Source organism: Theobroma umbraticum, unplaced genomic scaffold (assembly GCF_002168275.2).
Source record: "Theobroma umbraticum cultivar Fairchild unplaced genomic scaffold, ASM216827v3 scaffold_44.0, whole genome shotgun sequence".
Classification (NCBI taxonomy): domain Eukaryota; kingdom Viridiplantae; phylum Streptophyta; class Magnoliopsida; order Malvales; family Malvaceae; genus Theobroma; species Theobroma umbraticum.
The window spans coordinates 1,055,026-1,069,873 of NW_018397255.1; the positions used below are offsets into that span (position 1 = coordinate 1,055,026).

A 14,848-nucleotide genomic window follows, 5' to 3' on the forward strand; every position below is an offset into this window, starting at 1 on the left:
TCAAATATAATAATTTTATCTTAATACAATTAAATTATATTATCCTATTCTTATTAGATTTCAAGAGCTGCTCAACATAACAAACAAGTTTAACAAAATTAAACTTAGTCAAACTACCATTGAAGAGAATCGGGACTAGCATAACACATATTTTTCCACTCAAACCATTTTCAGTCGTTTATTGCAGCTTATGAGATGATTGAGCAGGGTCTTGCTGCGAAGTTGGCATTATCAGTAATAATGGGACATCGACACGACCGACTGTTTTTGTTCTACTGATTAAGTGACTGTTCTTTTTCTATGTAGAGACATCACGGGCACCATTCGCCATAGATAAACAGTAGGAATTGCGTGTCAAAGTTGGCTGCAGGAAGTTGGTTCTGGCTTTCCTGGTCATTTGTCACTCTCACTACCCAGCCCACAGACCACGTAGCAATAATAATGGAGCCCGATTCCAAATCGAAAAGCAGGCCAAGACTTGGAAAGTCTACCAAATATCACCCTTGTAGATCTTCCAGATTCTCCTCTTACATTGTACCATAATTGACCCCTGCGTATACGTTGGGGCGAAATAAAAGAGTATTTATTTGGCTGGAGAGAAAACTTCATGAGTTGGATTTGTTAGTACTAAAGGGAGTGTTTGCAAAAATATATATACATAAAAGTATTTTGTTGTTGTAATGTTAACCACAAAGTAAAAGATTGTTATATGGTTGTTCACTAATTTGTATATTTATTTCCAGTCACTTTACGAAAAGTTAATATTTATGAACAAAATTAGAATAAAATATGAACTATTATGTATCATATTGTACCTAACTATAAAAGCTATTAAAGTAATTTTGCAACTTAAGTAGTTTCAACTAAATTTAATAAGTAGTAGATTATAATGATTTTATCAATGTATTCCCAACAATACAGTTATGTATTAACTTAGTTAAATACGGAATAACCTATTTTTCATAATAAAAAAAAACAAAGTTGAAAAAATTAAATAAATATCTAAATTAGTTACATACAAAAGAAATTAGTTAAGAACTACCAAGCAACCCCATATCAGATTCAATTTTGTACCTTTCATGTGCTCTTGTAAATAAATTTCTTACAAACTACTTATAGAAATAATTACATTGTTGTCATGTTAAAGAGACTAATCACCTACAAACTATTCAATTTTGTACCTTTTTATCTTCAGATGCGTGAAATATTTTAATCAGCTTTACCTGTAACTTCTTTTTGGGTGCTCTTACTTTGCACTAAACTGTTTCCCTCGATGCTTTGCTTGTCCTTTGCCCATCACCAAGAAATCATTCAGAACATCAAATTACATAGTTTATTTTGCAGAGGAAAAGATCAAATTTATTAATGAAGGAAACGATAAGAAAATATTTAAACATAGGCTGCTCTATTTTTAAATTTTACGCTAACAATCATCGATAAAATGCTACAGTTAGGACAAACTGTTGAGTCTTCATCCTCCCAAGTACATCAATAAATAACCAATGAAAAACCATAAGAGTTTTTTTATCAACAGATCGAAGATGAAAGTAAACAAACGAAGTAACATCAAAAGGCTCATTCCTTCAAACTGAACTCCCTTCCTGAAGCTCCACGTAGCTAACTCTGTTTGTTTACCGCCTTTAAAATGTAATCCTTCGGTTCTTATTCTTTGTCTCAGACATTCATGTATACTTATAAAAAAACTTTGGTTTTTGTATATTCTACGATATAAACCTTGTACAATAATGCTTTTTACTTTCGAAAAGCTTAAAAAAATTAATAACAAATTAAGATTATGGAAAAAGTTAAATATATTTCGATGATGTAAAAAATCTATTTTGAGACATTCTCATGAGATAAATAAAAAGGATAATGGAGAGAGTATATAAATATATAAATATACTCTCTAATTATCTTAGTCAAATTCTTAGTTTGCACTTAAAAGCTGTCAATTTGTTCCAAGGGAGGGTGCTGACCATGTACGTCAAGATAATTGGAGACCAATCGGAACCCTTGATTGCTGCAGTAAGACATGTTAATGAGCATGTCTATCCGGCCTGGATGAAGCAATGCAGGGTCTGGTTTGTCTTTTTGATTGGTGGTGAATACAACGATTCGCTCCTCTCCACAGCTTGACCGCAATCCATCTATGGAATTAAGTAGGTAATGTAACACCAAAGTAAATACCGTTGGTTAGAGTATAAAAGAAACCAAATAGAATCAAATGAATTATGTGAAGTGAAGATTGGGAATATCAAAGTAAAGTAAAGAGTACGTGTAATATACCTTATTAACATACTTATGAGGATGAAATTTAATCGGCTAGCAATGCCTTCCTCAAATCTGACTGAGATGGAACACTGGTGAGCTGCAGTTCGTTCACATCAAATTTCAAATATTTTGCCATGGCAGCAAGGCTTGATTGCCCAGTCCCAGGAGTACCGTAAACCCTCGCTTCCAACCCTTCGCAAGAGTTCTATATAAATCCCACCATGAAATAAACCTGTCTAAATCATCCAGGATAGTCTGCTTTAACTCTGGATCCATGGTGAGTGTGTCAAATGTGGCTGGATGCTGCAAATCCGTGGATTTTTATTGCATACTAAACTCTGGCAGTATTCGATGAAGCTGTAGAACCTGGTTTTCGTTTTGTCAACAATCTGTATTGACTCAATACATGATTCAGATAATCACGCATGATATTTCCTCTATGCATTTCTTGAAAACTTAGCTTGTAGTACCTCCTTCCAGTATTAGCATCGTAAAATTTTGGGTTCTAGGCAAGAGCGCCATTTAACAACGATGTTCTGAAAAACGTCAACAACTTCTACCCCTCGCGGCAATTCGGTAGGCACCTTCTCCTGAGACTGCACCGTCCCAACCCTGATTTTCAGCTGAAGGTGAGCAACCCCGAGATGAGTCATGACTGCAGTTTCTGAATACACCAGGAGAAAGAAAAACAATGCAGGGCTTTACTCCAGAGAACTTGAGTTTTAAGCACGTAGGGATGGCTGACGTTTACGGACAAAGTATCTAATGCACCAGGGGCTTCACAAGTTTTTGTAGTGTTCGTCAGGTCGATCTGCTAGAGAGGGGGATGGAATCCAGGAATTCGTGATCTCAGTTTGAAGTTGCATTTGGGCCGTGCTAAAGAACCCATTAAAGACCATAAAACCGAAAGGAAACGAGTCGGTGCCCAAGTCATGAGTATAACGTTCGGCCCAAATAAGCAGTTATACAAGTCAGAGAATTGGGCTTGAATTGTCCAAGAAAAGCTGGGCTTCTTTCTTTTTTTTGCATCAAATAATGAAATGCTTATTCCGATTAAACAAAAAAAAAAGGACAGAAAGTAAAAGAGAGGGGGGAAAAGGGAAGAATTTTTGAACAACTATTTGCTGCAGAAAAAAGAAACCCCTGCTGAGATGTTGTAGACTTTTTCACCCTCACTTTTTCCTGATTGTCTGATTGATAAGATGATTTGAGAGGTTGAGAAGGGTCACAATATGAGATTCTCCTGACAAGGTTTTTTCCTTGTTATGACATATATGACGAGAAAAAGTGAAAAGGTTGGCAAGCGAACTTTTTTTTGACCCCTAAGTGGATTAGTGATGTATTGCTTCACAGGTAATATAGCCCAAAACAGTATCCTATCTCCTCTAGCACCAATTCCCTGTCACTTGCAAAATGTAAAAATGTTAATCCTGAAAAGGTCCTGCATGTTCAATCTTCTTCCTGGGACTATGATTGCCAGGATCTCTTGTGATAAAGCCCAAACCTGATAAAAGATTCTTGTTCACAAAAGCCCATTGGCATGGCAATAGCGTGTAGTACCATCCCAAAGATTTGCAATGCGTTGGCAATCGAATATTCTCTTATCCAAGACATTTTTCTTTTGAGTCAATAATTATAAAGTAGATACAACATGATTACAGATAATATGATTATAAATAATGTGATTACAAGTAATATGATTGTAAGTAATGTAATTACAGAGAAAATAACATTACAGTGTTTGATATATAAACAAAATAATAATTAAAATGTAAAAAAGATAACATTGCAGTGTTTAGTTTACAAGTACTTTAATAAGAATATAATGTTAATTATTAAAATTATCTTTAATTATTAAAATATAAATTTAATATTTATATTTTTTATTATTAATTTTTATATAATATCATTTTTAAATATATTTTTAATATCATATATTTTATTTTTATTTATTATTATAATATTTTATATTTTATTTTTAATATATTTGTATTTATATTATTAATTTTTATATAATATTATATTATATATATTTTTAATGTCATAAATTTATTTTTATTTTTTAATATATTTTTTTATTTTATTTTATTTTAATTTATTTTACTTATATTATATTTATATTATATATTTTATTTTAATATTTTTATTTTAATTATAACATTATAAAATATTTTTAATAAGATAATAAAATTTAAAGGTAAAATTATCTTTAAGAACATTATAAAGTATAATATAATGTGATTGTATTAATTTTGGACTGCAATCACATTACATCTATTAGTTGTAATGTAATTATATTACAATCTCATATTGCAATGATTTGTTATAAAATAAATATTATAATTTAATAAATTATATTATAAAAAATATACTTTACATCCTTGATACAAATGGATCTCAAAATCCAAGTACCCAAGCATGAAAGAAAGACACGTACACAGCAAAAAGAAAAGTCTTTGTAGAAAAAGGCATAAGGGCTTGCAGCAAGCAATAATTCAGTACACCTTGCGAACCTGTAAAACACCCTGCAGGGCACCCTTTTCTTTAAATCGAAAAAGCTATCAGATGGGATGAGAGCTCACTTTTGTGCGTTCTCGCGTGTGCTTCCGCCAGCCATCGGTAAACACGTACCCTCATAAAGCCATGGCTTCTTGGTCAAGTTTAAAGTATAAATCTTGAATATGGATATATCTTTTGCTACTTTCCCATGACAAATTAATCAATAAACAACGACAGTACTTTACCTTTTCATTTAACGAAAGAATTAATTAAATTTGCTCATTTTAGAAATGCCAATCACAGAAGCAGCAAAAAGATGAACTTAGTGGATTAGGATAGAGGGTTGGCAAAGAGTAAAACAATAGTTGTATCTTTTTAAAATTATGCAACCTAACAATTGATAAGTCGTACTACATCTAAAGTATTTCAAGGAATATATTAGGTCATGAAATTAATTTATTAAAATAATGAGAATCGATGTTTACTGTTCATTTGTTACAGTTCCTTTTTATTTAGTCATAGTAGGAGAACAGTCTGATCATTTACTTCTGCTGAGCTTTGCCTTTGCAAGCTTACTTGCGCACCTGAGCCAAATGAAATTGAAACCCACCTGAAGTTCACTGTGCACAGCTCAATTCTGAGAACCTTGAAACAACACCTTCTCTTGTAGCTTCGGCGTGCAATTGCAACCATGTTTTCGACCAAAGAAATGCCTTCTCCATCATCAATATTCTCGGCCTATGCTTCAATGACTGCCTCCATCATGCTTTTTCGATCCATGGCCAACGATCTCATACCTTACCCTATCCGCAACTATCTCTTCTCAACCATGCGGTACTTCTTTAAGCCTCGCTCTCCAATACTCACTCTGGTTATAGAAGAATCCAATGGTATGGCAAGAAACCAAGTCTATGATGCATCGGAGATTTACTTGTGCACCAGGATCAATCCCAATACCGAGAGGCTCAAAATAAGCAAAACCCAGAAAGAGAAGAACTTAACAATTCGGCTTGAGAAAGGTGAGAAGATTGTTGATTTCTATGAAGGCCTTGAGCTTAAGTGGAGATTTGTTTGCGCAGAAGCAGAAAAGAGTAACAACCCCAATGATCATTTTCCTCCAAGAGCTGAGAAGCGTTCATTTGAGCTTAGTTTCCACAAGAAACACAAAGACATAGTCTTAAATTCTTATGTGCCTTATGTACTTGAGAGAGCAAAGGCAATTAAAGATGAACAAAGGGTTTTGAAGATGTTCACGCTCAACATGCAAAACTATGGAGGAATAAAGTGGGAATCCATCAATCTTGAACATCCAGCAACTTTTGAGACATTAGCCATGGACCCGGATGTGAAAAATGATGTAATGGACGATCTGAACAGGTTTGTTAAGAGGAAGGAGTTTTATAAGAGGGTTGGGAGAGCATGGAAGCGCGGTTACTTGTTGTATGGACCTCCAGGCACTGGAAAATCAAGTTTGGTTGCGGCCATGGCAAATTATCTCAAGTTTGATGTGTATGACTTGCAGCTTGGTAACATAATGCGGGATTCTGACTTGAGAAAATTGCTGCTGGCAACAGGGAATAGATCAATTCTTGTGATTGAAGACATTGATTGCAGTGTTGATCTACCTGATCGACGGTATGGGGATGGACGTAAACAACCTGATCAACATGTACAGGTTTGGCTTTTGCTCCATTAAAAGACAGTTACACGTCTATACTAATTTTCATCAGAAAATTTATGAGTTAGGGGTCATTAAACTTAAAACTCGTAGGATTATTTTAATTACAAGCATGACTTCTCTAAGCGTTCATTCAGTACCATTATTGGCCCAAAAAGCTGGTTTTAACTGGAAACTGGAATAGAGAAAGTGTTTCAGCATTCTCCGGACAAAGGTACTACCTTCCAAATAGAGCTGGCCCCACTTCATATGCTGTTCCAGCCTTTCCTTATCGAATCCCACTTTACCTCCTCTGGACGCACTCGTTGCACAAAGCTAATTTTTTCAAAATGAGAAATTCTAAGTAGGCAATTGCTTAGGGTGGATAGCTGATCAAGGAAAAGATCTTTCCTGGTATGTAAAGTCATCATATAAGACGATGGTGATGTCCTTTTCGGACCTGTCATTTCGTGTCCTGTGGTTCATTGAACAGTACCCTGGCTTTTAGCTTGTCCAAGTCATAACAATTGTTCGTTGGTCTATCCAGAATTAGACCTTTGCACCTTGCAACAAGTGTCATGGTTCAATGTATCTTGCATTGTAATTTCAACTTCCAATCTAGTTATTAAATCTATTCGCCCTTTGCATATGATTTGGAAAGGCTAGTCCATCTTCCTATTCCATGAGGATGGACCGTATGACAGGGAATTGGAAGGAAGATTTACTCCTCAAGACTGTCTCAGAGATTATGCTCGTTCTGGACTCCATCATACAGTGAGCTCTTGCCTTATTTACAAATACAGCTAATTTTGCAGGGTCCAATACTGTTTACTTTGGAGGCCTTCCTTTTTATCCTTGTGTACAAGATTCTGACCCTAACCAAGTTTTATGGGGTGAATTTTAAATCCAAATGTCTATAAATTAAACTAGTTCAAGCTGTATCAAGCCTAGAATAAAAAAATTGAGCTCAAGCAATTCTGAAATGTGAGTTAAGATTTTGTCAAATGTAGAAGAAAATGTAGTGGTTATGCTTGTATCGCGAAGAAATTGAACCCCATCTTTTGTATTCTGTAGTTCTGTTATGTTTTTCACTCAACGTGGCAATTAGAAAATAGCACCCTGGTGATGTTCCTGATAAAACTTTTCTGCAGTTAACTCTGTCAGGCCTGCTTAACTTCATTGATGGATTATGGTCTAGCTGTGGAGATGAGAGAATTATCATATTCACCACTAATCACAAGGACAGGTTAGATCCTGCGCTGTTGCGGCCTGGGCGCATGGACATGCACATTCACATGTCCTACTGCAAACCACAAGGTTTCAAGCTCTTGGCCTCAAATTACCTGGGAATTCGTGACCACCACCACCTTTTCGGTGAGATTGAAGGCTTGCTAAAGAACACAGAGGTAACTCCCGCACAAGTAGCTGAAGAGTTGATGAAAAGTGAAGATGCTGATATTGCACTCGGAGGACTCGTCAAGCTCCTCAAGAGGAAGAAGCTGGAAGGCAATGAACCAATGGACAAAGATGCAAACAAGTTCGGGGTTCGAGAAGCAAAAAGACAGAAAGTTGAGAACAAGCGTAGGTCTCCTAGGATCGCTAGAAGAAAGTGCAGCAGGCGAAGAAATTTATAATCACTAGCAAGTAGTCTAATTTTTCATGAAAACTAATTGCCTGACTTACTGCATCACTCTGGGTAGTAGTGTTCACTTCTCTTTAGCAGCAGAATTGGGTTGAGATTCAACTGCTTTAAATGCAATGTCACTTCAATCCCCAAGAGATTAACAATGTGTGAAAATCAAGAATCAGACTGTTAATGACCCCCTCGCCCCCCAAAAAAATTCAGTATGAAAACAGTTAGCAGCAGTTTCTTTTGATGTTGTGGATACGTTGGTCAGTCATTTTATCCCTATGGATTTAGAAAAACTGGTACTTGTTATTTATTGCTGCGCACGCCAGCAGAACAGATCAGAATTGAAACTCAAGGGGTCTCCTTTAGCCCTTACAGCTTTATAGCCTTTGCCCCTATTGACATCTTTCTCGTCAAAACCCACAGCCCAAGTCATCACTTTAGTATATAAAATCCCGAACAAATGTGTCATGGCTTGCTAACTTTCGGCGTGGAAGAGAAAAAACCTAGGCCACACTTGCAGAACGTCTTTTTTCAAAGTCATCTTTTATTCTCAAAATACACACGTGGTAATATCTTTATCAAGTATAATTTATTTTAAAAGTATATTTTATATGTATTTTTTTATAATAATTTTAATTTTTTTTTCATATAATACCAGGTGACTTTTTTAAAAACATTTATAAAAGACCATGTCAAAATAGTTAAAACCGTAAAAATTAGAGATAAACTTTACTTTTTATTTTGATTCAGCTTTTAATCATTTTCAGTATTCAACCATACAATAAGATTTACATTTTCTAGATTTTGATATATAATTATTTGTGAAATTGATTCGTTAACGTTTCATAATCCAAACTATATTCAGGGTAATAAGTAATTTTTTTCACATATAATTTGTAAATCTAAATAAATTGAAAGGGAGAAAATATCATTATAAAAGTAGAATCATCCACTGTTCAAGCAGTATTCTTGCATGGTGTGGTTTCTAATTTCTTGAGAGACTTGCACTCAATTTTTTCCTGTTCTCTGGATTCTTGAATCTCATTTCTTTTTGAGGCTTCTTGCTCAAGTTCATGGTCTTCAATTTTCTTCTGCTTGAGGAAAGTAAAGAATGCTTCGAGTGCGGTATCAGCATCCTCATTCTTCATTAGCTCTTCAGCAACTTGTGCAGGAGTCACCTTGGTTGCCTCCAGCAGCTCGTCGACATCCCTGAATAGCCGGTGCTCGCCTTTGGTACCTAAGCAGTTTGAGGCCAAAGTCCTGAAAGCCTGAGTGGTGCAGTAGGACATGTTAATGTGCATGTCCATTCTTCCAGGGCGCAACAAAGCTGGGTCGAGCCTCCGCTTGTGGTTGGTGGTCAGCACGATGATCTCTTCGTCTCCACAACTTGACCACAAGCCGTCTATGAAGTTCAATAGTCCAGACAGCGTCAACTGCACTGATTCAGGTTTATCAGATACATTAACATGAAATCAACAGAGAAAAAAGACGCATTCAATTAGTAAAAATTTAGATTTTAGCACGAACCTACTTTTCCTGACCGCTACGCCTATGTGCGCTGGCATTAGCCCCTGGACGATCAGGCAGACTGACAGGACAATCAATATCTTCAATCACAAGGATTGATTTATTTGCAATAGCCAGCAACAGTTTTCTCAGTTCTGAATCAGATTTTATAGTTTCAAGCTGCAAATCATAGATATCAAACTTCAGGTAATTAGCCATGGCTGCAATTAAGCCTGATTTGCCAGTACCTGGAGGTCCATTCAACAAGTATCCCTGCTTCCATGATATCCCGACTCTCTTGTAGAACTCCTTCCTCCTAAGAAACCTATTCAGATCTTCCACAATCATGTTTTTCAGCTCTGCGTCAAGGGTTAAAGTGTCAAAGGTAGCAGGGTGTTCAATTTTGATGGATTCTCACAATTTGCAATAGTAGTAGCGATGAGTTCCTAAGGCATATATCTTTAAAACCCATGCTTCACTTTCAATCATCTCAGCACTTTTTAACACAAAAGGCAAGTAAGAATTCAAGACTATGTCCCTATATTTCTTCTTGAAACGTAACTCGAAATACCCATTTTCAACTGCTTGGGAATCATTACGATTACCTTTCATTTCGACTTCATGACAAACATGCCTCCATTTAAGCTCAACTCCTTGGAAGGAATCTGTGATACTCTGCCCCTTGATAAGCCTGAATGTCAACTCCTTGTCTTTTGAACGTTTGCTCACTTTGAGTCTTTTGGTGTCAGGGCTAATCTTGGTGCTCAAGTAAGCTTCTGAAGCATTGAAAACTTGGTTGGGTTCGATCCCATCAGTTTGTTCAATAACCACAGTTTGTTTACCAGTGCAAAACCTGGACAAGAAACTCAGAGCAGAAACGATTTGCCTCCGGAGACGTTCGGGTATGAGATCATTGAATATTGATCAGAAGATCATCAGTGAAGTACTAATTGAGGCGTAGGTAGTGAAAGCTGATGCTGCCGATGGGAACATGGTTGAAAGAGATTTCGGGAATTTGTTCATTATAGATTCAGAGGAGAGGTTATTGGACTTGGAGGCGCGCATGGTGGCAAAGTTTTTCCCTAGAGTTTCTGAAATGTAGATCAGTGCCTTTATCATCAACAACGAAGCGTTATCATGACCGGCACATAGGGATATTTGAAATACTTGTTATTTGAAATAAGGATTATCAGACTATGTTAATCCAGATGACAGCTTTACTTCTCTGCATATATAACAGTCTGAGATCCATTCAAATCTAATACAGGTTTAAAATTTAATTCAATCTCGATTTGTAAATAGCCTTCATATACATATCACCTTGGAATGATGATTTTATGCTTCAAATATTATCCCAAAATTTCGTGATCTGATCACGTTGAATGCATGCCAGACATTGCCAATGAGATTCACCATCCATAGACCCAACAAATCAAGTGTAAACATTTATATGATAAACTTTACTCTTAGTCTAATACACCTAAGAATGATTGATTGATTATATAACATCCATTATCCCCAAAAGGAAAAGGATTATGTAACATCAATGCAGGAAAAATTAATATGGAACAAGAAATAGCCAAACCAACCTCTTGAAAAAGAGAGAGCCAACCGTATCAAACACAAGAGAAGTAATCAAATTAACTAGAAACTTCATACGAGCAGCTTAGTAATTTTTTCTTTAAATGAATCAAAAACTTGTATTAAGAAAACAACAATAATAAAGTAGTTAGTAAATGACAAGTGAAAGTAACCACAGGGGATAGAACAAAGAGAAGGCAACTAAGATTTTTTTAAAAAAATGAAAGAAAAAGGCAACCATTTCAATAAGTTCTGATTATACTCTGCCTCCATTGCCATGGCAAAGCCGCATACCTTGCCCCAAGATTATATTCCACAGATAAGAAGCCTGCTTTTTGCAATCATCTCTGAATCTTTCCAAGCTCTGACTCTTACCACCAAATGAGTGGTTGTAACTAGGATATTGATTCTTCCTAAAGGTCTTGCCATCCCAGTAATTTGTGAGTTGCTATCAGATGATGGTCATCTATGCCCTGCTCTAATAATAACAAATCAAGATTGCCTGGTGGCTTTTATCTATTAATGGTGGTCAAGATCCACATTTAAATGCCTCTCCCAATCTAATTTTGTCCAAATGGATTGAAAAAATTGAATATTGAGAATCAAAGACAAAAAGAAAACACTTTTATTCTTAAGGATACTGTATAAAAGCATCAGTTAAAAGGTATGAACTAATTTAACTTGTGAATCTTTTAATACTTGTAAGAAGGGCTTGAGATTGGAATTTTACTTTAACAAAGAAATGAGATGGGGATAAGCATTGAGTGGAAAGGGAAGGAGCACCATCTATCTCAAATACTAGCATGGTATGTACTACGCCCTTTATTATATAATGGGGTTCAATTTTCTGGTTTCCTTTTCAGCATCATTTTCCTTTTGTTCCACTCTTTCAGCGGCTGTGCTTTGCGCTTCTTTATTTGTTAGCGATTCTGCTTGACTCTTAATGGCCTTTGCTTCCTCATTTTCTATCTTTTTCACCTTGAGGAATCCAATGAGGTCTCGGAGCACAGTTTCAAGATCGTCACTCCGAAGCAGCTGCTCTGCCACTTCAGCCGGAGTCACTTCCGTTGTTCTAATTGCCTCCTCGATCTCTCCAAACAATGCATGGTCTTTAATTCCAAGGTAATTTGATGAAAGAATTCTAAATGCAGAGGGGGTGCAATAGGACATATGAATGTGCACATCCATGCGCCCTGGACGCAGCAGTGCTGGGTCCAATTTATCTTTGTGGTTGGTAGTGAACACAATAATTCTCTCATCTCCACAGCTTGACCACAACCCATCAATGAAATTGAGCAATCCTGACAGCGTGACCTGTTTCAGTAGAAAAAATTATATGGTGGAAACACGTTTCATATCAACAGAAATAGTCTGGAAACTGATTTGATGAACTGAAACTTGCTTTATCTGGACCCTCTCATCAAAATCTATATAATTGACAACCACTTTCAATGATGTTGCTATAAACATGGACAAGTTGAACCCGTGGTGACAATCTGTTTCATGTGAAGTGTTTTGTCGTCTTTACCAAATGACAAATACCAACAACCTAAGTAGGGAGGCATGGCCTTTCAAGGAATCTAAGTTCCAAAACAAAGAAACGCCAGGAATGAGGATGCGGATTCTAGGCGACCCAGCAGAACGTTCCTAGGAAAGTACTTCTTTTCAAAACTTAAAGCATGTGCATAACTGGTGATTTGCCAGTTCGATTAAAGCCTTAAAAAATTGTTTCGCGTGCATTGAAAACTTCCTTCTGGGCTTTAACAGGCTCCTCCTTTTCTCGTGCCATGTTTTACTAATTTATACTAGTGCTATTTTGGCTCCTAATGTTTAGCTATATTTTACTGTTTTATAATCTAATCATGGAAGTATTAGAAGGTAGCATTGTGCAACAGATAATAAATAAAACTAAGCCATAAACTTCCATCAATTAAAACCCACTGCCCTGATTAATATATGAAACAGAGCATTGTCACTTGTCTGACAGGATAAGAATTATGGGGAGCTAAATTGAATCAATGCCAATGGAAAAGTATTCTTCAAATTTCTGGTTGTTCTGGACTAGAAGTATAACAACCAACCAACAATTAGATCAAAATTAAAAACTAGAAACAGAAAACATATAATAAAAAAGGGGGAAATCGGAGAACTAACCTGCTTCTGAGGAGGATAATCCTGAAAACGTGAAGCACGAGCCACGGCCATCCGGTCTTGTAACTCAATGGTGCAATCTATGTCCTCTACCACCAATATGGACCGATTTGCAGTAGCCACGAGCAATTTCCTGAGTTCCGAGTTGCACCGTATATCGGTCAATTCCAAGTCATAAACATCAAAATTCAAGTAATTAGCCATTGCAGCAACCAGGCTCGATTTGCCCGTCCCTGGTGGACCGTACAACAAGTACCCTCTCTTCCAAGCTTTCCCTACTTTCCTGTAATGATCTTTCCTCTTCAGGAACCTCTGAAGATCTTGCAAGATTGTGTCCTTGAGCTTTGTGTCCAAAGCCAACGTTTCGAAAGTTGCAGGGTGATCAAGATTCACTGATCTCCAAGAATCCCCCAAGTTGCCATACATGCTTTCAGAGTCAACGGTAAAGAGTTTTATCGTCTTCCGTTCTTGTTTCAGGGACTTCGCTTCCTTCACAATGTGGGGCAAGTAAGAGTTGAGTACCATTTCTTTGTGTTTTTTGGAGAAGCTGAGCTCGAAAGAACGAACTTCTGATCTTAACGTGGAGTTGATATCTCGAGGGTTGTGAAAATGTCTCGTTGATTCTACTTGTTTGCAGACCAAAACCCAGTTGAATTTGATACCATTGTAGATGTCAACCACTTCTTCATTACGTTCCATGGTGACAATGAACTCCTTTTCTTTCTCAGGCTTGCTCACTTTGAATCTTTGTGAAGAGGGGGATATTTTGCTGCCTAAGTAGATCTCTGCAGCCTCGTAGACTTGGTTGTAAACAAGGCCATTGAATTCGTCGACGACCATGGTGGCAGTTGACGAGAAACGGTTGCAGATCTTTCGAATGCCGAAGAAGACATAATCTTTGATATCATATGGCAAGAATTCTTGTGCTATTGACCGAACCAACATCACCGTGGCAGCAAAAGATGCAGCAGCAGATACGATTGTCCTGGCGTTGGCAAGTTTGGATTCACCAGAAGAGGTCTCCATGTTTCCTGCTGTTAAATTTCAGGCTTTTGTGGTCTCAAAGAAAGCCTCTTTGGGAATTTTCTTGTGTTCGATCTCTGAATTGAGTGTATGTACTGGTTTGGGGAATGGATTTGACCGGAAGGAAACAAGGAATTGGAATAGGGGATGGTAGAGAAGGATTGGAAGGAGCGTTGAATTCAGCACAAGGTTACGGATTTAAGGAACCATCACGGGCTCTTTCCTGGATTGAGAGACACAGTTTGACGATTTCGGGCCTCCAAAATTTACACCGATGTGATTCACTTGGAATTGACCAGAAGTACAGGCCCTCACGGTTTCAGTTCATAGTGATGTTAATGCCATATACAGTTGATTTACAACCCATCGTTATAATGCAATCTATCTCTCTCTCTTTTTTTTTTTTTGATAAAAATAATGAAATCAATCTTTAGCATTATTAAACTTGATATTTGAAAAAAAAAATATTAAAAATTTTTAAATAAATTTTTATTTTTTATTATATTTAATCAAATTTTTATATTTTT

The 14,848-nt window shown here is 36.5% G+C and overlaps 2 protein-coding genes and 1 pseudogene across 4 annotated transcripts; 1 reads left to right on the forward strand and 2 right to left on the reverse strand.

Moving 5' to 3' along the window:
* The first annotated feature begins 5,215 nt into the window (after positions 1-5,215).
* On the forward strand, positions 5,216-8,415 carry LOC110409803 (AAA-ATPase At5g17760-like). 2 transcript variants are annotated; one of them, XM_021419276.2, is made up of 3 exons: positions 5,457-6,445; positions 7,094-7,201; positions 7,579-8,415. In XM_021419276.2, the coding sequence occupies exons 1-3, from the start codon at positions 5,462-5,464 to the stop codon at positions 8,059-8,061; spliced, it is 1,575 nt and encodes a 524-aa protein (XP_021274951.1). In that variant the 5' UTR covers positions 5,457-5,461; the 3' UTR covers positions 8,062-8,415. The 2 variants fall into 2 exon arrangements, with proteins under 2 accessions (XP_021274952.1, XP_021274951.1); XM_021419277.1 differs by lacking the exon at positions 7,094-7,201 and having other exon boundaries at positions 5,216-6,445; positions 7,579-8,412.
* A 515-nt stretch (positions 8,416-8,930) lies between these two features.
* On the reverse strand, positions 8,931-11,036 carry LOC110409518 (AAA-ATPase At2g18193-like; annotated as a pseudogene). Its single transcript, XR_016350762.1, has 2 exons — positions 9,592-11,036; positions 8,931-9,493 (listed from the first exon to the last, which is right to left on the reverse strand). The product of XR_016350762.1 is annotated as an AAA-ATPase At2g18193-like (transcript).
* A 713-nt stretch (positions 11,037-11,749) lies between these two features.
* On the reverse strand, positions 11,750-14,732 carry LOC110409595 (protein HYPER-SENSITIVITY-RELATED 4-like). Its single transcript, XM_021418987.2, has 2 exons — positions 13,302-14,732; positions 11,750-12,461 (listed from the first exon to the last, which is right to left on the reverse strand). Exons 1-2 carry the CDS (start codon positions 14,322-14,324, stop codon positions 11,973-11,975), a joined length of 1,512 nt encoding a protein of 503 aa, XP_021274662.1. The 5' UTR covers positions 14,325-14,732; the 3' UTR covers positions 11,750-11,972.
* Positions 14,733-14,848: the final 116 nt, after the last annotated feature.